Source organism: Saccoglossus kowalevskii, chromosome 17 (genome assembly GCF_978046115.1).
Source record: "Saccoglossus kowalevskii chromosome 17, keSacKowa6.1, whole genome shotgun sequence".
NCBI lineage: Eukaryota > Metazoa > Hemichordata > Enteropneusta > Harrimaniidae > Saccoglossus > Saccoglossus kowalevskii.
The window spans coordinates 27649309-27672156 of record NC_140657.1 but is presented as its reverse complement, the minus strand read 5'-3'; the positions used below and the strand labels follow the sequence as shown (position 1 = coordinate 27672156).

The following is a 22848-nucleotide window of genomic DNA, read 5'->3' as shown; positions in this document are numbered from 1 at the left end:
TTCTTCTTCTTGTAATATACTTGACTGAGGTGTGAGCATGGGTACTATTACAAATAGCTGTATATGGAATGCATGTTTGGCTATGTTGTTTTATTTTGTTTAGCCGTACTTACCTTACACCCAATCAATCACTCCAAACTTTTTGATCTTGTCCCTAATTCAGAAATAAAACACTTCCATATTGCTTCACACAACAGACTCCCCAGGATTATTTTTTAATTTTCTGATTATCCAAATGTGATGTTGCAGTAGTTGCCAAAAGTCGCTGATAGCTATGCTTTGTGATTCGGGGTCCAAGGTACATGTACCATTTCATCATATGCCCATTCTACTTCCTTCCTGCTTTGTGTATCAACAAAATTATTTGGAGTAGCATGGCAACACAGACAATTGATAAATATAAACCCGTAAACTTCTATCCCAGGAGGGTATAAACAGGTGTGCGCGATAGACATATCACAGATAAATGCAGTGTTGGTTTCACCTCTTACTTTTTGTTAAATTACCTGGTTGGGGCATGTATTCCACCAATGTCCTTTTTAGATTTTGAGTGAAAGTAAGCAATTTCCTCACTTACAGGATATCTTGATTCAGTGTTGGATACCTGTCTTACTAGTTTTTAGTTAAACATAAAATATTAGTTTTGTACCTTTGTAGCTTTTTTCTTACTAAGGAGTCAGCTAGGTTTAAACAAGGATTATACAACAGCAAGTACAATGTAACCTCTCTCTTAGCTTTGGTTAATAATTATTAGGGATTTTAGATTGTGCCCCTCTTCCTACTAAGGAATTTAGGAATGGTGTAATTGGTGGCTTCCAGCAATATGGAGGTGTTTTATTTCTAAATTAGGGACATGTTAGAGTCATACCAAGGAGTTTCAATCCATATCTTACCACTGATTGGGTGTAAGGTAGGAATGGTTTCACTCATCTAGGTGAATTTGTTATTCTCTCTCTGACAGAAACATTGATAATCTCATTTTTCGCCTTGTCTGATTTATTTTGCACACTGTAGATGATCTTGGATTTGGCCACAGATCCATGGGGTATACGTGTGGAACGTGTTGAAATGTGAGTACTTCCTCCCACTATAAAAAGGCCATTTATATTCCCCCTGTCTCTAACAAACATTCATTTTAAATTAATATAGACTGGTTTGGATGAAGCAACTGACCCTTGGGGTATCAAAGTGGAACGTGTTGAAATGTGAGTAAATCAAACAATGCTATTACATATGCGTCATGTTCCAATCAGGTTTATAATGGCGTGATTTGTTGAGAACCAATATTCAATTTATAAATTTTCTAGTGTTGAGCATTTTCTGTAGCTCTAAAATTCAGTAGGTCTTTTTAATTTAGCGACAGTCTCATAACTTTCAGGGTTGACACATTCTGACATTTTGTATGGAAAATGTCGGGAAAACCTGAAGTTTATGGCACAAATGCGCATTATAATGTACATGTTTTTAAGAATCACTTTGTCTTTTATCCATACTGAAAGATTATGTTTCCACATTTCTCAGTAGTAGGTCATAGTGGAAACTTTTTGGACCTTTTTATAGGCAATTATTTGTCATTTCTTTTCAAGCCTGTTTCGTTTCCCACTTCTCTGCATTTTTTTCTTTTCTTCTGCATATAAATTTGTTGTACCAGTAGTTTGTTTATATTATTATTACACATAGAATTTTCGTCATGTTTATATCTAAATCTTATAGATTACTTTTCGTCATGTAAATAGTAATTTTCCTTTCCTTTACTTTACCAGTACTTTATTAATTTCTACTTGGCAGTCTGGGCAATGGACTGGACAAGTCCATAAGGACTATTTCCATGGTCCACATCAGAATTACTACCATTTTATTTTGTTTATCAGTTCTGTAAAAATGGTCATTCTGGTGCAATAAACAAATAAACGTAAATGTTTGCATTTTGAAAAATCCAAGATGCACACTGTAGGTTCTCTGCCTTGTTAGACACTCCGACAACTACATGTCCATTGCAATTATTACATTGGAGGAATTTTCTGTATATTTCTTGTCATCTCATTATTTAATTGTTCTTAAATTGCAGTAAGGATGTACGTCTGCCAGTCCAGTTACAACGTGCCATGGCTGCAGAGGCTGAGGCTGCTCGAGAGGCAAGAGCAAAGGTATGTAGCTTTCTGATCATGACACTATCACATATTTCAACGTCAAAAAACTGAATGTGTTGCTTAGTATAGAATACGTGACGGCCAAGAACGTGCACACAGATTTATAGTTATATGCATGATATGCATGATGCACTGAACTGTTTGTAAAACAACATTGTCTTTGCTTTGCCTGTAAGGGTATGTATTTGAAAGAAGTCTGTCCATGTCGGTGTCGTCGTTCTTGTGGTTCCAATAACTAATGTATTGTATTGTATTGTATTGCCATGATGTAACACAATGTCTAAATATGGCTAACAATATTTTATAATATTTTGGTGCAACTTTCTTCAAATTTTTCCAAAATAACTAAGGTTTTGATCAAATTTTTGATGAATTTTTTGTGAAAGTGAAAGTTTCCAGGATTAATATTATTCAAACTATTCAATGTATGATTTAAAATTAATGTAGAGGTACTGCTACTCATTTGCTACAGATGTAAACTGGTAGGAGAATTTCAGTAATAACAGTAACAATTGTACTCATAGGTGATTGCTGCTGAAGGAGAAAGAAATGCAGCACGTGCTTTAAAGGAAGCAGCTGATGTCATCTCTGAATCGCCGTCTGCTCTGCAGCTGCGTTACCTCCAGACTCTGAATACCATATCAGCAGAGAAGAACTCCACTATTATATTCCCACTGCCCATCGATTTATTGAGGTAATGATTTATATCTATGTGATGCCAAGCTTTTATTAATAATTATCTCAGCAGGCTGACTCAAAATAATCAGGGTATATTGCTCTGCAGTTTCCTCAGACTCAATCACTAAGAGGTGAAAACAGCCTGTTGATGATTATTCGTGAAAGCATTGAAAAATGTTAACACCACAGTCGTCGCACCACACTGTGTTCGATATGGATTCCATAAGACATAATATAAATTATATTCATTTTGTGTTCATGAAATCTGAATACAGGCTCAACAATGACTGAGGTGTTTTCTTTCACATTTTAGTTCTTTGTATTTTCTTTATCGTTTGCAATATGTGCCATTTCATTAGGCATGTTTCCTTTAGACATCATCTAAATTTTGGGCTGATGTCTGAGCCTGCTCACGTGCACTCCTGTCAATCCATCATTAGCCAGATGCTGGTGTCATGGCTGTCAATGTGTTAACAAGACATACATGGCTTGGTCGTAGTTTCAAGAATTGCACGAACTTATGGCAAGCTCTTATGTACATCTTATCCATTTTCAAAATGACTGTGTACTACCCTATTTGCAACCAGAACTGCAACTTGTTACCAGTACCACACTGAAAATGGCAAATGAAAACAGAATTTCATTGTTTGTCAGTGGTTTGATTGGTAGTGAAAAATCGGCGCATATAAATGCATAAATAAAAAACAGTCAGTCAGTCAGTGCTTGCTGAAAAACCAAAAAATAAGATCGATTGTTGTAAATAGCATTGACATTGTATGTTTACTGTGGCACATGTATGCCATCATCAGCTTGGTTACTAGTTTTATTTTGTTTATGGCTTGGGGGTTTCTATAATAGATTAATCCTCATGTTCTCATGCACCTTGTTCATTTCATCTACCAAGACACCTATATCAATATGCTTTCAAAAATAAATATTTGACAAATCTTAATTATTCATGTTAAGAACAATTTTTTTCCAAGATTTTAATTCTCATAGTAAGAACAATGACAAACTGATATGTAACGTAATCAATGAAAATTAGAATTCCGATTGATGAGACTGGGCCTTCAAAATTGCACTCTAGCTGAGATGACACCTTTAGAAATTAGTGTTTTGGTACAGTTATGTGCCACTATTGATAGTACACATGTGTAAAAATTGTGACAAACAGATTGGTAATGTTTGAATGACTGTGGTTGCTGTGTTATATTCGCAAAGTGAAATATATAGTGTATGTAACATGATATTAAAAAGTGCTACACTATGATCACTGTCTCCTAGTGATTTGTCGCAATTCACCCTGCATTGGAATTACTGCTGACAGAAATTCACAAATTAATCTTTTCACTTGAAAGATTCAAGAAAGTGTTAAACCGAAGGAAACTGATTGAAATTGCAAATACATAGATACATTGTCTATTAGATTAATCACATGATTGGGAAAGTTACATTGTCAGCTGCTAGTGTGGTCTCACAATGTTTATTTACTGAAGTACATTTATTGTTTTTTGAAAATTAGGTGATCCTTTTGTACGTCAAATATTTGATGTGCTGAAAATCATTGAAATTTGAACGTGTATGAAAATCTCTTGATTTGTGCATATATCACATTACTGTCCCAAAACACCAATCAACCTAAAGTGTCTTCTCCGAGTGCAATCTGATTCAAATCTGATGTAGGTAGAGGCTTTGGTCGCTTGTAATACACAGCCGTTAGTAACAGCATCTGACCAGTCATGTTCAAGTCTTAAATAGTTTACAAATCCAATCAGAGAGCTACTTAAAGATGGATGCAGCTAACCAGAGTAAACCTTTCGCATAACACTATTGCATCGCATCATTGTCACATTTGCATCAGGGTTAAATAGCATGTTCCTATTATTGAATATTAAGTTCAATTTTGTGTAAAGAATAAAATTTTATTTACATCAGTTTCTCTAAACCAAAAGACAAATTATTATCCTGTGTTTATTTCACAGGAACTGGAAAAGATGAAATAGTACATCCAGTATTTTTAAACGTTTTAGACCATATTTTACTCAGTTCTACGCATAGAAATGAAGCGTGGTCCAAGTATGACGTAACACACAATTTCAAAGTTCAGTCTAACATTATAATTTGTCCTTTGCTTTGTATTTCTTGATCACGTTTTTGAAAATCATAATATTATTTTATATAATTTATCTCTGCTTCTATACAATACATGAATATTTTTCATTTTCAATCTGTTCACTGTTACACATTTCCAATGAATAAATGATATAATAACAGTTTTATGTACTAAATATTTATTGTGATGTGAAAGCAATATTTTCCTGGCAATTATTTTGCGAACATTTGATTTGACAACAATGTGACACTGATTTGATATGACCAGCTGTCATATTTGACCAAAAAAAATGAAATATGTGAGACCTCATGTAAAAGTTGTACTGTAGCAGAAATGCGGAAATTTCACAAGCATTACAAATACTTGATATGTTTCCGAATAAAGGACAGAGAGCAAATCGAAGGTATCTGAACTTGTTTCCATTGACTTTGAAATTTTCTCGTGGTGTTTAACCCTTCGTTAGTGACCATTTTGGATTTGAAAATGGGCAAAATACATACAAAGAATGACTTAGCAAAGTTTAGGAGATTTCTGTCTCAAAAGTTAGGTTAGCCGAGACAACCCTTGAATGCATTTGGTCAAATGCAGTTAGAGATGACGTACACCTATCGTTGTATATTAAAGTGACCTGAGCCGCTATCTACATCAGTTTGCAACAAAAAAGAAATATTATCTGTTTCACTTTTGAAATAGTAGGTTTCCCTTTTTTAAATCAGGACAGTTGTTGTATAAAAATCCATTTCTGTGCTATGAGTATTAGTAGTAAGTAAAACTATTTTTCCCCCTCATTCTATTTAAACATCAGTTCATTTGTTGGGAAGTAAGGTAAGTGTGTTATACACACACATTCACTGATTCACAAACATGTTGCCATGTCCTTGGTTATCATGATATCGACACTACTTGAAGACTACTTTAAATCTAGTATATCGCAGACAAATTAATAAAGGAAACACTGTAAACCATTTAATTTTTAATGATTTTAGCTAGCAACAGTTTTTTGATTTTTCAATCTTTGATAATAGGTCACAAGTGAACAAGTGAAACATGGAGCAATTGATTCGAAAAAAGGATGTTAAATTTCCCTATATAAGATAGTTTTTTGAAATCCTGATTCTCGTCCCCTTGGCTATTATCCATCCCGAATGTTAGTTCCCTTGATGTCTCTAATAAATAACCTGTCTAACCACTGAACTGAATTCATGTTCTTATCAAAACTTAATTAGGTTATTTTTTCACTTTCACATTTTTTGAAACTCAATTTTTGAGGATTAAGGTCATTTGGATCAGACAATTTGTTTTGTTGATGTTTAAAAACCTATAAACATTTTTTTTTTGGTGAATACAAAAAATGGTCTGTTTAAAAAAAGCATGTTTATCTCAAAATTATAATATTTATTGATTTTAGTAACTTCAGAATAAGGCATCTACAACCCTCCAAAATTTGATAATGGTATTGTCCAAGAAAACTCAGCAACATTAACTTGAATTGTAGTTACTATTTAGTAATTATGGTTTAATTTAATACTATGAAAGCATCATTTCCATCATTATTAGGATTCCTGCATGAAGTTACATGGCTAGGAATATTGCAAGGGAAAATAATGCTTTTTTTTGTCCAAGCTGTATAATAGTATATTCTCTTTATAATATTTGATAGTATGTTAGTCAGTTGTCAAATGTGCTAACTGGAACCCTGTTGAGATCAATTCAACATTTGTACTCTCAAATAACTAAAAAAATATGATATGGATGTCTTTGCTGTTTGGGTTGAAGTTGCAGTTCTGGTAAAAAATATCCCTGACAGCTGGTATTTTTTTCAATCTGTTGGTAGATGGCATGCTAATGTACTGTAAACCGCTTAATTGTTGCCACTAAAAACTTGCGAGGGTTGATGATCTTATGATATATGTAAAAAGAAGTTTTCGAAAGTAACTGACACTCACGAAAATTGTCACTGCTTCGAAATGAAATTCACGTAAATTTATTTTTCACAAAATTAAACTGTTTACAGCATATACCATTTTATACATGTGCTTGTGTCATACTAATAGTCTAGTACCCTTTATGCAGAGCACAGAATGGGAGCTTATGTTGTCTGTGTGTCTGTCCATGTACACAACTTGTCCATTCAGGGAACTGATAGATTATTGACAGTCATGTTTCAAAATGAAGTTCATTGTCAGAACATTTCTCAAATTGTGACCACTTGCCTGGTTGAACTGTTTATATTGAAAAACATTCCAACTTGGTAGTAGAATATCTTAAATTTATAAATTTTTAAGACAGCTTTAACGTTTAAGGAACAAGATGGCATATTACAACCAGCCTCATCTTCCCAACCATCTATCTCGACTCTGATTTGTGTGGTGAAAATAGGGTGATTATTAATAGAATCCAAACACCTTCAGGTGGTTGGCTAGGGAGATTTTTCATTAATTTTGAATGACAGAGCTATTTGATGATAGTATAATAAATCAAAAATATTTTGCTGTTTAATTGAAAAAATTATGCCATTTTGTTTCCAAAGTATTAAAATTGTTCGACAATTTTATAAAACTCAGTAAAAAGTCAACAAACAGAGACTAACTTTAGTAGGTAGGTTATACTGACAATAAATATGTGGCTCTATATGTATTTAATTGTCTGAGACTTCAGAGATTCACCTTACGCATGTTATTTAGTCACTGTAGTTCTATGTTCATTACACGCCATGTAGAGCTGCCTTTTTTTTGTCTGTAACTGTGTAGTATGCTGTGTTTATACACTTGTAATTTGCTTGTCCATTTTTAGCCTGCTTCGCATCCATGTTATTGTTGATCTTCATGTAGTGTGGTTATCATGACTTACCCAATGTCTTCTTATCTGATTTTTTTCAGTGGCCTGATGAAGAAATAAAATACGCAAATGTTGTCATGGATGGGATGATGACCAAGTTCATAATGAGAAAACCATATTTCTGTAGTAATAAAATCTTTTTAGTGTAGGAATATTTTTCTATATTTAGAATGGCATCTTGACATTACCTTTGATTACAAATGTTTCCCTATTATACCAACATGAAGTGGGTGCAACCATTATCATCTAGGGATGACAGGAGAATTGCAGAAGGGATGAATATCACAAATTAGTTGAAATGATCAGGAGTATTATTCTTTCATACCCTGAGAAGACGTTATAAAAATTGATACCAATCAAATTCTTGTCAATGTAGTCCATGATGTAGTTTTAATTTCACTTCCCTCACAGAATAATCAACTCCCCTGTGATTACTGAAGCTTAAAGGGTAGTAGGATATTCTGAGAGACATACCGATGCACTTTAATAATAATTAAATGTGATCGTAGTGTAGTTTGGACTTTTAATATATAGCAAAATGAATTTTTACTTGGTTTTAATTTGTAATCAACTTTGATGTTATTTTGTGCTTCACTTTTGTATTACTGTACCTTTTGAGGCTTTCTTTACGAGGCTTTTTTTTATTAGTATTCTAAGAGCTGATCACATGAGGTTGCTTGTTTGTATACATATTCAAAGACTGTGCATCTATACATTATTATGCAGGTATCAGGGTCACACTTTTCCCACAGACCGTACCCCAACACATACCCACACATGTATTTCACAAAATGAAGACAGTTATATAATTATATTAACGACAAATACCCAAACATATACATATTGGAACAGAGAAATTTCAGCTACACAAACCAAGACGCATTCTTCCAAAAATTTCAACACGTTACCTACGCTCACCTGGATTCGTACATACCTGAATGCGAACACCTGTTTAGACAAATCCTTTGATTTAAATCACCTGCTATATGTATATCATTGCATATACATGTAATAGATATCAGATTAAAAGCATACAGACACACTCAACTCTTCATGCATAAAAATGTATATTTATTTCTTATTAATCTTCACATAAATCGAGACTAAAATGACAGTTGAGGCCTTTGTATGTATTAAATTTCAGTAGTACATGTACAAATTAACTATACTGACTGAATATTGAAACAAATATCAGTCTATATCTTTTTTAAATGTTATAGGTGTACCAATATCAAGTATTCAGTGTTAAGTTATACTTTCTAATGTCAAGGGTCTGAGGAAGGTTCATGATTGTGATCCAGTTTAATTCTAATTGTGCTGAATTCTGTTTCTTTTGATATATCTGCGTAAATTATGAATCATGTACTGGCTCATATTATGATACATTCACGATAGCAAAAAATATGTAATCTATAGCAATAGAGATATTAAAACAAATCACAACCATTCAGCAATGTTTTTCTTCTATTCTCAACAAAATTCACTAATGTACTGTGTTTTGTAATATCTGATAATTATTCATAGTTATAGCGAATCAAATTGAACACATGTAAAATATTCTCTGTACATTCAATATCCATTTTCACAAACATTCATTTGGTGATATCAGAAAAAGATCCACTATGTCAGTAAACAAATTATCACAGCTTTTCAAAGCTTGCAAATTAATCATTTGCTTTATAATATAATAAATGTTGTGAAATTGTGATGTCTCGAGGGTTCTTGTATCATATTCCTTTGTTGAGACTCAACTTTTTCCAGTAGTGGTTTAGTATATTGTACACATTTGATATATGTAAACCCTTGTATACCCACTGAATCACAATATATATATATTTAGACTCTTTGTACTAAACAAATGTTTTTTCATTTCATTCACACCAAAGACAATTTTAGAGATCTCAGCTACCGGTACTCAACATGTGATCCTCTTGATTTTGTTGCCAAATTGAGTAAGCCCAGCTCTTACTACTATCCAGATGAATATTTTGATGTGATTATTCATGATTGTTTTGTATTTTGCAACGTTTATGTGAAACATCATACTCTTGTATGATGTGAAGAGATATTCTGAGTTGTGGCAATACCTGTACAGACATAGAGGCTGATTAGGCAAAATAAAATATATCCCAACATTGGCAAACACTGCATCATGTGGAATTGCAAATGACTGGTTATAAATAACTTGCTTGGTAACCTAGCAACCAGAGATCTCAATACTTATCTGTTGATGTGTAAACCTTATATAGTCTTTTTTCGAATAAAATTATTACAGTTCTCTATTATTTCTTTTTATTTGTTGTCAATTATTGATGTACTTTGTTCCAGTCTGATTTAGTAAAAGGCTCTGGATTTTCTTAATACATACAGTTTATGTCTGTTGGTGTGCATACCAATTATTTCCATGGTAACATGGCAAACAATTTAGTTAATCGTTAATTTGTTCCCTACTGAAACTAATACAAATATAATTGCCCTCTGCATCGTGGTTGAAAGAATATTGTATTCTTGAACAAGAAAACTTGTATCCTCCGGAGCGGACATCCGGGCATTTTCACCACCTGGCAACCATCACGGTGAAAACAAAAGCCGAAAACTCTCGGTACTTTGGAATAGTTGTCCAGACTCACCTGAATAGTGTAAAAAGATTAGCCCTACGTGTGTAACGTATATAAATTTGGTTGCTCAGGATTACTTCAAAGTTGAGTTTGTGGGTTTTTTTTCGATTTCATCCATTTTCACTGTCTCTTCAACCAGCGCTCCACAGCACCTCGCGCAGAGCCCATAGAAATACATGGTACGGCGGTGCGCACCTTAGAAAAATACTTTGATGTAGCTCCACCCAGAGGATACAGGAATGTTACGTGAAGTCAAGCTATGCTGGTCAGCTCCTGTTGAGTTATGTTTACATAACTACCAGTATACAAAATGGCCTTTATTAATTAAATTACCACAAATGGAACAGCACACTCAATTTTGGAGAGGGCACCAGCTGAACCCAGGAGAGTCAAAATATTTATTCCATTTTTGCCATAATGTAACAGACTGAAGGAACAAACTTGAGGAGGTAGATGCATTTGTGTACCATGTTTCAATAAAACTTGGTACATAAATGCTCGAGGACAATGCATTGACTTGTGTTAAAATTGTGTTAAAATTTGTTCATATTAATTACCTAATTTGCATAATAATTATTAATTTTCAGCTTTTTTATTGACATCTCAAGTTCTAATCACATTACTTTGTATGGTACATATGTGCCCTGGAATAATTAATACACAGATCTAATTAGTTTGGGGTTGAAATCTGTGCGTAATAATCACCTAATTTTCTGCTGTGCTTTGAGGATTGTCTTTTCAGATTATATCTAGTGATGTCTCTGTTACAGGGTTTTAGGATTATTGGACATGTGATATCTACAAAGTGTGATAAATAGCGTAATAGAATCTCATTACATGTGATATCTACAAAGTGTGATAAATAGCGTAATAGAATCTCATTACATGTGATATCTTCAAAGTGTGATAAATAGCGTAATAGAATCTCATTACATGTGATATCTACAAAGTGTGATAAATAGCGTAATAGAATCTCATTACATGTGATATCTACAAAGTGTGATAAATAGCGTAATAGAATCTCATTACATGTGATATCTTCAAAGTGTGATAAATAGCGTAATAGAATCTCATTACATGTGATATCTACAAAGTGTGATAAATAGCGTAATAGAATCTCATTACATGTGATATCTACAAAGTGTGATAAATAGCGTAATAGAATCTCATTACATGTGATATCTACAAAGTGTGATAAATAGCGTAATAGAATTTCATTACATGTGATATCTACAAAGTGTGATAAATAGCGTAATAGAATCTCATTACATGTGATATCTACAAAGTGTGATAAATAGCGTAATAGAATCTCATTACATGTGATATCTACAAAGTGTGATAAATAGCGTAATAGAATCTCATTACATGTGATATCTACAAAGTGTGATAAATAGCGTAATAGAATCTCATTACATGTGATATCTACAAAGTGTGATAAATAGCGTAATAGAATCTCATTACATGTGATATCTACAAAGTGTGATAAATAGCGTAATAGAATCTCATTACATCTGATATCTACAAAGTGTGATAAATAGCGTAATAGAATTTCATTACATGTGATATCTACAAAGTGTGATAAATAGCGTAATAGAATCTCATTACATGTGATATCTACAAAGTGTGATAAATAGCGTAATAGAATTTCATTACATGTGATATCTACAAAGTGTGATAAATAGCGTAATAGAATCTTATTACATGTGATATCTACAAAGTGTGATAAATAGCGTAATAGAATCTCATTACATGTGATATCTACAAAGTGTGATAAATAGCGTAATAGAATTTCATTACATGTGATATCTACAAAGTGTGATAAATAGCGTAATAGAATCTCATTACATGTGATATCTACAAAGTGTGATAAATAGCGTAATAGAATCTCATTACATGTGATATCTACAAAGTGTGATAAATAGCGTAATAGAATCTCATTACATGTGATATCTACAAAGTGTGATAAATAGCGTAATAGAATTTCATTACATGTGATATCTACAAAGTGTGATAAATAGCGTAATAGAATCTCATTACATGTGATATCTACAAAGTGTGATAAATAGCGTAATAGAATCTCATTACATGTGATATCTACAAAGTGTGATAAATAGCGTAATAGAATCTTATTACATGTGATATCTACAAAGTGTGATAAATAGCGTAATAGAATCTTATTACATGTGATATCTACAAAGTGTGATAAATAGCGTAATAGAATCTCATTACATGTGATATCTACAAAGTGTGATAAATAGCGTAATAGAATCTCATTACATGTGATATCTACAAAGTGTGATAAATAGCGTAATAGAATCTCATTACATGTGATATCTACAAAGTGTGATAAATAGCGTAATAGAATCTCATTACATCTGATATCTACAAAGTGTGATAAATAGCGTAATAGAATTTCATTACATGTGATATCTACAAAGTGTGATAAATAGCGTAATAGAATCTCATTACATGTGATATCTACAAAGTGTGATAAATAGCGTAATAGAATCTCATTACATGTGATATCTACAAAGTGTGATAAATAGCGTAATAGAATCTTATTACATGTGATATCTACAAAGTGTGATAAATAGCGTAATAGAATCTCATTACATGTGATATCTACAAAGTGTGATAAATAGCGTAATAGAATCTCATTACATGTGATATCTACAAAGTGTGATAAATAGCGTAATAGAATCTCATTACATGTGATATCTACAAAGTGTGATAAATAGCGTAATAGAATCTCATTACATCTGATATCTACAAAGTGTGATAAATAGCGTAATAGAATTTCATTACATGTGATATCTACAAAGTGTGATAAATAGCGTAATAGAATCTCATTACATGTGATATCTACAAAGTGTGATAAATAGCGTAATAGAATTTCATTACATGTGATATCTACAAAGTGTGATAAATAGCGTAATAGAATCTCATTACAACCTATATACAAATTACATATTTTTACCGTGCCCGTATCATCAAAGATGAAAGGTATATTAAGGGGGAAATGTCCGTCGTTGTCGTCGTCATTGTTAATAATTGTTAATGTGTACACAGTAACTTTACTAATTCTATTCCAAACTTTATCAAACTTGGTCACCTAATTCATCAGTATAAAATCTTCCCCTAGTTCCAACGACAGTTGTCCTGCGTGAAAATATGCAAAAATTGAGAAAGTAGTTGTCACAATCTGAAAATTTTGACTGTCTCTACTGGACTGATTAGTGGTGATCAAAGGTAACTGTCCCAGTGGGAATATGCATTGTTATACGTGTTCAATGAAGTAAATCATCTATCTTGTAATCAATATCATTGGTAATGTATCTCCCAAATCCCTTGGGAATACTAGACTGGTTTCTCATGGTTTGTTGCACAGTCTAATACACATTTGCAAACGTACCAATAAAATACATAAACTATCTTAACAGAAAACAAGATGTCAGATAATTAGTCTAAATCGATATAAGCACTCCTATGAATAAATCTTTGGGTGTCAAACTTTTGATCAAGATCTGAAGCCTATAGAAAATTATGTCTGTTTAGTTCAAATTTATGGAAACAAAAATAATGCCCTCCCTATCTGTTAAAATTTACATTCTACATGTATGTTGTTTTAAAGTGTTGCACCCTAGTTGAATCCAGGTTGACATACATTTGTGATTCAAGGCCGAATTCATGAAAACCATACCTTCTCTGCAAATATTTTGCTGAACATTTTTTTCCTTCAAAAAGTAAAATGTCATTCACACTGTAGTCCAGACCTTATAGTAAAGAGAAACATAAAAATATATTCTTCTCTTGATTTGTGCTCTGAATTAACACCTAGCTCTAAATATGAGCCATAAATTATACCCTTTTGCATGCAGATATGCTGCTCCCAATATGTGTCTGAATTATACCCCCTCACACACAGATATGCTAATTGTATGTCCCAGTATGTGTAGTTATACTGCTCTCAATGTGAATTATATCCCCCTCGAACAGATTTTCTGTCCCCAGTATGTGATGTGAATTATAACCCCTCATAGACTATGATTAATAATTCTCTTGTAAAGAAATATTTTGGCCCCAATATAATCCTAAAACTTGTTTGTATTCAAAATTAATTATGACAATGCATATTCATATTTTAACAAACTATGATAAAGAAAAAAATATTAAAAATCAAAGGGCAAAGTCGCCAGAGTTAAACTATGTTTCTTATTAGAAGACAATGGATTCTTTTCAAGAACATGAACATGTGAACAAAAGCATGTAAGTCAACGGTGAATACAATACGGCAATACATATAAATGACAGTGTGAACACAACAACATTGTACCATGGACGTCCATGATTGTACAAACATCCAGAAAAACAATATACGAACGAGCTAGCTGTTTCAAAGTTACTCTTCAAAGTGTGACAAGCTAGAATGTCATACCAGACTAATTGGCCAATGCATATACACAAAACATGCGTTCATAATACTGCACTTGGCGCATGCTGAAAACTCATCTCAATTGCATGTAAGCTCGACACAAAATGGAAATCACAGTTGTATTAAAGCAAGGGAGTCGTCACCTGCGCATGCGTCAGATTACCATAGCGTGTCATTGTTTACAGACAAGCGTTTACCCACGAGCCTTTCCGTTTCTAGCGTGTGTTGTTATCGTCGCTTGGGACTCAATTCCCGCGCGTGCGCAGGTGACGACCCTCCCGCTTTAAGTAAAGTTCAATTGGTTTCCTTCATGATACAGTCACGTTTTACTGGTGACATATTTGCCTACCTCATTCAGGTAATTATAATAATGAATTTATTGCATCCTTAGAAATAATTTTCATTGGTTGACAGCAATAAAATGTTAGTAATAAAGTACAGTATAAAACTAAAGTAAAAGTAAAATGTCAGCTATTGTTATTTCTGATTTCAAATATTTTGTATAAGTATTCACCAACTTGTCTTATTAGTACGTCTTCTCTTGAACTCATAATATATAAAATAAGTTTATAGCCAAAATAATTAAAGCCCGTACACTACATCAGATTTTAATCAGATTGAGTCTGGTATAATAAGACCAGTGAATAATCATTTTCATCTAATGAACACATCTCAACTGAGTGCGGGTAAAATCTCAATCTGGCAAATGACACAACAGTCGACACAGTCACCAACAAAACATGGATACCTTACAGATATCTTTATAGAACAAACATAGAACCAAATAACAAATACTTATTCCAATGTTCCGATGTTAGATGTTAACTGAGTCAACATTTGCATTATTTTTATGTCTGAACAAGTGAGCAAATAATTATCTACAAGCCTTTTGGTAATGCCTGTTGCTGAGTCTATAAAGAACTGGATTTACAGAGTTGCCATTATGTATACATGGATATAACAGCAATTGTACGTCTAGTGGTGGCCACTTTCAGAATACATCATAGATTGCCATCATAAGGGCAAATAGCAGATACCCCATCAATATCGGAAAGAATATGCCCAATAATACCATTAGCATATTCCATTCCCGCGAGATAGCATATTCCATTCCCGCGAGATAGACCTTGTGATTTGTTGTTGTTGCCAAGGGAATTACTTTGTTCGTTTGGTTGGTGTGCTTGAACACGTATTTTGCTTTCTGAACATACAGAAAAATTTGGAAGAAGCAAAAGAGAACAACCATAGCTGGGAGATATATCAGTACAAACATTATGACAGTGGCGGATCCAGAGGGGGGCAGGGGGGCATGCCCCCCCCCAAACGCATGACGATTTATATTATCTGGATTATGCATAGCTTCTCTGCGATTTACGCTCCGTATATCTTAAGCGAAGCTTGGACCCCCCCCCCCCCCCGATACATTTTGCTGGATCCACCACTACATTATGATTAGACTTCCTTTTGACTGGAAACGAAAAGCAGTCTGGTAATAAATTGTTGGTGAATTACACTGGTTATGGACTTGTAGTATTGCCGGGAAGGTCCAGATAAATGCTGGTATAATGGTGACTTTGTTCATCATTTTTCGGTACATACTATAATAGTATATTTTTTCAAAATGAAATTATTTAGTCCATGTTTATTTCATTTATGCACGAAATGTGTGATAATATAGTATTGTTATGATAATACAGCAGGAAAACCTGTTATCGTGGGATATGCCTTCTGAAGTCAAAAACAAGACGCCACCTACGGTGAAATTTGGAGAATGGCGTGAAAAGACAATAATTGTGAACAGTGTAATTATAAACGGTTAATATCGATGAGTACAGATATGTAGAAAGATATGCTCAGCATTAATGGATGCAAAATATGGTGTACTTCACAAAACACATCACCCTAAAGCCAACGTCGAAGAAAGCTGGAACCCGTAACCGAGGAGAAAAGTACGGCTGATGTAACATCAGTTAAGCTATTATTCACCACCAAAATATCAGCGACATTTCGTAGTTTCTTCTTCAGAGCTACAGCAAAGACGAAAAACAATAGTGCCGTGATAGCGAATAGAACGCCACGTACCCTATGAGCTGGGTTACTCATAATGCAGGTAACTTCAATGGGGAGACGCCATCATAATAAGTTCTATTGTTCATCATGTTAAGTTGGCCGCTTAATAATGGCATTTAGTGATGAATTGAAAATGGAATGTACACTATCCACTCGTTATCCGAGCCTGACCGTTATCTTTGCAAGACATGCACACCCTGGGCGGGCGGATATATATATATATATATATATATATATATATATATATATATATATATATATATATATATATATATATATATATATATATATATATATATATATATATATATATATATATATATATATATATATATATATATATATATATATATATATATATACATATACAATATAATGTATATATACAATATATTGTATATATATATATATATATATATATATATATATATATATATATATATATATATATATATACAATATAACGTTTCCTTATTTGGTTTGAAATCTTTGAGCTGTCATGCTGGTATACCCTATCTTGACAACCAATGTAAACTTTAATTCGCAACCTTTGACAAAATGTGAAAGCCGCACATAAGTTCAACATTACTTCAAAAATGTTGATCAATTAAATTAAAAATCATGTCCATTTTGTCCAAAATCAAATGGAAGATTTTTTTTATCAGATATAGAGAGGAAATTACCCGACAAGATCAGATTATTTAATAAAAATAGTATCCTGCTTATTTTATAATAGTATATATTATTAAACGTAACAAAATGTCGGAAATTGTGTGAACTCAGGTATATGACTCAGGGGAGAGTTGTTTTTTGCAGTAAATAATCGTCGATATTAACTGATATTTGAATCATCATCATGATGCATACAAAAATAATATATACATTCTTTGTAATATATACTAGTACAACATGGTATAGTTATAATTTTGATGATGATATGAATAACGAAATGATAAGATTAACGAAAAATCGTAGTATCAGATGCATAATGTATTTATGGTAGTCGGAACTGTAAGTATGCTTCCGAGTGTATATAAATAGACCATTTTCCCTGAAGTAGCAAAACTGAGGTGCAAAAATACTTCTGATTTGTCATGGCGGAAAATAAAAAAAAAGAAAGTTTTCTGATAATCAATAGAGTGAAATTTTATTCTTATATAGTCTTACATCGATAAAATATGTGTTTACTTCCAAGGACTTACTATCCCAGTTACTACGTATATTTGAAAGTTGGAAATAATAATAACTTTATTACACAACTAAATTATCAGAGGATATAGTAAGGTAAAGAGAATAACAAGAAATAAATAAACAAATGTAATAAAAACAATAAAACTTTAAAAATAAAGACTAAAGAAATATCAAAATAATAACTTCAATATTCTCGCAATATTACGGTAAAGTGAAAAGGCTTTTTCATTTTTCATTACCTCAAGAAAATATCATCTGGTAAATTAGACTTGAGATCACAATCTTCAAAAAGTCTTTCCTTTCACTTTTAAAGGAAGGACATTTAAGGATAAAATGGTACGACCATGGAAAATGGTCCTTGGCTATTGGCTTTCTATAATACTAGTATGGTCTTTACATCTAGTTTTAATCACGTTGACCTCTTGGTGGCGCTCAACTAAAACATTATAATCACGAGCCCTCTCGCGACATCACATGTTCAGTATGACCTTTGACATAGTATGGCTGCCAGTACCACTTGATTGAATTGCTTTGCTGCGTACTGTGTTTGTTTTAGCTGTGTGTAAGACTTGTTATTGTTGTTGTTGTTTATAGATGACCCACATTTAAGGTTAGTTATCGTATAACGTGTTCTATTCAAGCCAGAATAATAGCATAGTGTAAGAATCGGCGATTCAATCGATTATACATCTACGTAACACGTATAAGTCGCCAATACCCAATATAATGTTTATTGACTGAATTTAATTAGTCACGTCACGTGATCACCTGACTCTTGAGACTTACTTTCTGCCGAGGCGATCGATTATTGCATCACAAGTATCGTTCACGTCTTGAATAATTTGTATTGCAATTTTACCAAGTGTGGTATCAAAATCACTACGACTACGAGTACGAGTACTATTTAAGGTAGCGAGACTATTATTTGTGTTGAAAAATACGATTTTCACATTTATTTATTAATTGATGAAATGCACTATAAACTTTCATGTGATAAAGTCAACGAAACATAGAATGTCATGTAAGTTGGTTAAAATGTAGATTTTCTGAAGGGAAGCAAGGCAGCCTCAGTAGTGTTTTCCAAAATCAACAACACAGGTTTAATCTGTGTGCCTATAAGTTTCAAAGATAAACTCAAGACAAAGCAATGTTAGGATGTGTTATCAGTAGCTATCTGACACACAATGAGTGTTTCCAAACATTTGAGTGGTTTGTCTCTGCCCCTGTTTGTTTCACAGATTAGTCATTTGCATATGAATGTGTCAGACACAAGGTCATACAGTCACTGAAAAAAAATCATTGATTTTGGTGTTTTCATATGACGAATTTATTCAATTATAGCTATCCCATTCCTTTATTTTTTTGGTTTCCAATAGCCTTACACATTTGGATGTCCCTACACATGTTAAAACAGACCTTGATGGGAAAACAAATTGATTGTGCCGATAAACAAGTTTGAAAATCTTTGCTGTTACTTCATGGACGTTTTCTAGGAGTTTATGTTTTTCAAAATACAAGGTCTTTAACAAAAAATAACGTATACTTATTGTCGTCGGATTAACACCAAATTTTCACAGCTTTAAGGTGACAGTGAGAGGAACTTGAATGTGTCCAGACAAACTATTTCATCGATTATTTAACAACGAGTTGTGGTTTGAGTTGGGGGCAATGCGACTAAAACAGTAATTGAAATTCAGCACACTATTTTTTAAAACGCGTTGCTTGAATAAAACTGACCAGACACATTCAATTTACCAGACTATTGAACAACTAGGAAAAGTGAAAAAAATACTTCTTATCACCAGCATAAATGCGTAATTATTTTTTTTACAGAAAAAGTAATTTTTCACCTTTGATTGAGTAACGCGTCGTAGAATGCAGATACCGGCATGCAAAATACACTTGTAAAAAGTTTGAAATCTGGCGATTCTAAAAATATATACTTTTCCGGGTCTATTTGTAGTCATTTAGTCACAATTAGAAGATGAAAACAAGTATGCAAATAATAGTCCCGCTACCTTAAATATGGTAGACTGAAAATCAAGGTCTGTTCGATAACCCCAAGATCTGATGAGCATCACCCCATTTTACTCGAAGGTGTAAATCAAGTTATTATTGTTCCTGTGAGATCTCAACATGAATTATAGTTGGATGTAGTTAGAAGCCTGTCTCTTAATTCTGTTACAGGTGTTACTAAAACCAGCTCCCTGCTAATGCTCCAGTCAATGTCAAACCCCCACCCTCCCCACCTCGGGGTTTAGTGGGGGATTTGGAAATTATTGTTGTAAAATTTGCCAAATTCCTCACCTCCTGGGGCAAGAAGGATAAGCAAATCATCACCCAAACCCTCCCTCCCCACATTTCCCCCACCCTCAACCCTGGGGGAACACCACTGTCCACCATGCATGCTATCAGCATGCTACTCAATGAACTTATACGCATTCGCAGCTAGTGATGACGGGACACAAAACACAGCTATTACCCCACCTCCACGGGCACAGTTTGGCAGTAAACCCCGCCTAATGCCCGACATTTGCCCCGTATCGCACGAGGTGGGAGAGGTCGGGTTGACATCGACTGGAGCATAAAACTGACTAAACTTACTATGCAAGTCGCATAGAAGCAACTTTCCTCTGATCAGATTTGTCAACCAATCAGAGTATGCCTTACAACTGGAATGTGGCTATAACATAAGTTCTGATTGGCTGATATTACTGCAAGGTCTGAATGTGACTTCTATTTGACCAAAGTGTTACTTAAAATTTCGCATCAGAGAACAAAATTAAAAGCGACTGGTGTCTCACATTTGAATTGAATTTATCTGAAACACAACAGCTAGACATTCATTTATGTGTATGCTTGTTCATGGGTTGACTATTGACATAAAGTCAGTCCCTAACCCCGGTACCTCTAATTGAACCACCTGTATACATGTACCAGTAATACTGTCTCTGCAGCTTTTCAATACATTGACTTGCATCATTCTTCATCATTACAGCTTTGTAGAGAACCATATCAAATGAATGGTGCAATCTGAAGAACTGATAAAAGAATAAGAAACTATAGACGTTTATCTGGCAAATCATCCATAAAATCCTATGGAATATGCATTTGTAATTTTTGTGTGCGTGTAGCTATTGTCCAGGATGAATTCTGAACTATCGGGATATCTATATCTTCAGCCCAAGGGAGGTAAGTGTTATAACTAACTTGTACCCCATTTTACCCCCCCCCCCCAAACAAATTTCATGGTTTATCCACCTTACAGCAACATAGTCTTTGACATATTCTTTACAATTGTCATGGTAACCTATTTATTAATTATAGACACAATCATACCTGATAGTAATTGCATTATCGGTTATTAATAAATAAATAATATATGCAAATTAGCAAAACAAGTGTAACAGCTTAAAATTTTTTGTACTATTTTTCATTGCCATTTTTAACTTGTTTCTGAAGTGCAGTCATAGCATACATACTCATAAAGCTTTGGCTTTCCCCTTAAAACATCATGACTTACTTAGTATGATTTGTAAAAACAACACACATCATGACTTACTTAGTATGATTTGTAAAAACAACACACATCATGACTTACTTAGTATGATTTGTAAAAACAACACACATCATGACTTACTTAGTATGATTTGTAAAAACAACACACATCATGACTTACTTAGTATGATTTGTAAAAACAACACACATCATGACTTACTTAGTATGATTTGTAAAAACAACACACATCATGACTTACTTAGTATGATTTGTAAAAACAACACACATCATGACTTACTTAGTATGATTTGTAAAAACAACACACATCATGACTTACTTAGTATGATTTGTAAAAACAACACACATCATGACTTACTTAGTATGATTTGTAAAAACAACACACATCATGACTTACTTAGTATGATTTGTAAAAACAACACACATCATGACTTACTTAGTATGATTTGTAAAAACAACACACATCATGACTTACTTAGTATGATTTGTAAAAACAACACACATCATGACTTACTTAGTATGATTTGTAAAAACAACACACATCATGACTTACTTAGTATGATTTGTAAAAACAACACACATCATGACTTACTTAGTATGATTTGTAAAAACAACACACATCATGACTTACTTAGTATGATTTGTAAAAACAACACACATCATGACTTACTTAGTATGATTTGTAAAAACAACACACATCATGACTTACTTAGTATGATTTGTAAAAACAACACACATCATGACTTACTTAGTATGATTTGTAAAAACAACACACATCATGACTTACTTAGTATGATTTGTAAAAACAACACACATCAGTGGACTTTGCATGGTCGCCTAATTAAACCTTTTACTTTTCTTTATTCTCACAATTATGTGAGGAATTAATTCTTCGTTTAATAGTCTTTATTTTTGTTCTCAGCCTTGAGTCGATTAAAACGACGACAAGTATGGTTTGTGTTTGACGATAGCACTTGTCATCTGTTTTACTATAAAACAGATCAAGATATGGAATTCAACCACCTTCCGATTGGTTCAATTAATATTAGGAAAGCTGGATTGTCACTGCATATGGATCAACACCATCAGTTCTGCATTAGGTAATTATTACCACATCCGCATAGAGTGGATATGTAGGCCAAAAAAGGTTTGGTTTTATCCAGAGAGAACTAACAAATAATGCGATAATACGGTTTTTATTTTTTTTAATATATGTATTAAGATTATTTAGTACAACATGAT

At 33.2% G+C, this 22848-nt stretch overlaps 2 protein-coding genes across 7 annotated transcripts in view; both read left to right on the top strand.

The window, feature by feature from the left end:
- Positions 1-10064, top strand: part of LOC100313653 (MEC2-like protein) — a 98507-nt gene extending 88443 nt beyond the window's left edge. For 2 of the 6 annotated variants that reach the window (XM_085491754.1, XM_085491757.1), the window contains exons 6-9: positions 1150-1205; positions 2069-2147; positions 2675-2844; positions 7821-7931. In XM_085491754.1, coding sequence (XP_085347880.1) covers positions 1150-1205; positions 2069-2147; positions 2675-2844; positions 7821-7839 — 324 coding nt within the window. In that variant the 3' untranslated portion in view covers positions 7840-7931. 6 annotated transcript variants of the gene reach the window in all.
- An 8513-nt stretch (positions 10065-18577) lies between these two features.
- LOC102801528 (uncharacterized) overlaps positions 18578-22848 on the top strand; it is a 54316-nt gene continuing 50045 nt past the window's right edge. The window contains exons 1-3 of the mRNA XM_085492232.1: positions 18578-18700; positions 21089-21282; positions 22529-22706. Coding sequence (XP_085348358.1) covers positions 21237-21282; positions 22529-22706 — 224 coding nt within the window. The 5' untranslated portion in view covers positions 18578-18700; positions 21089-21236. The remainder of the gene's footprint in view (positions 18701-21088; positions 21283-22528; positions 22707-22848) is intronic.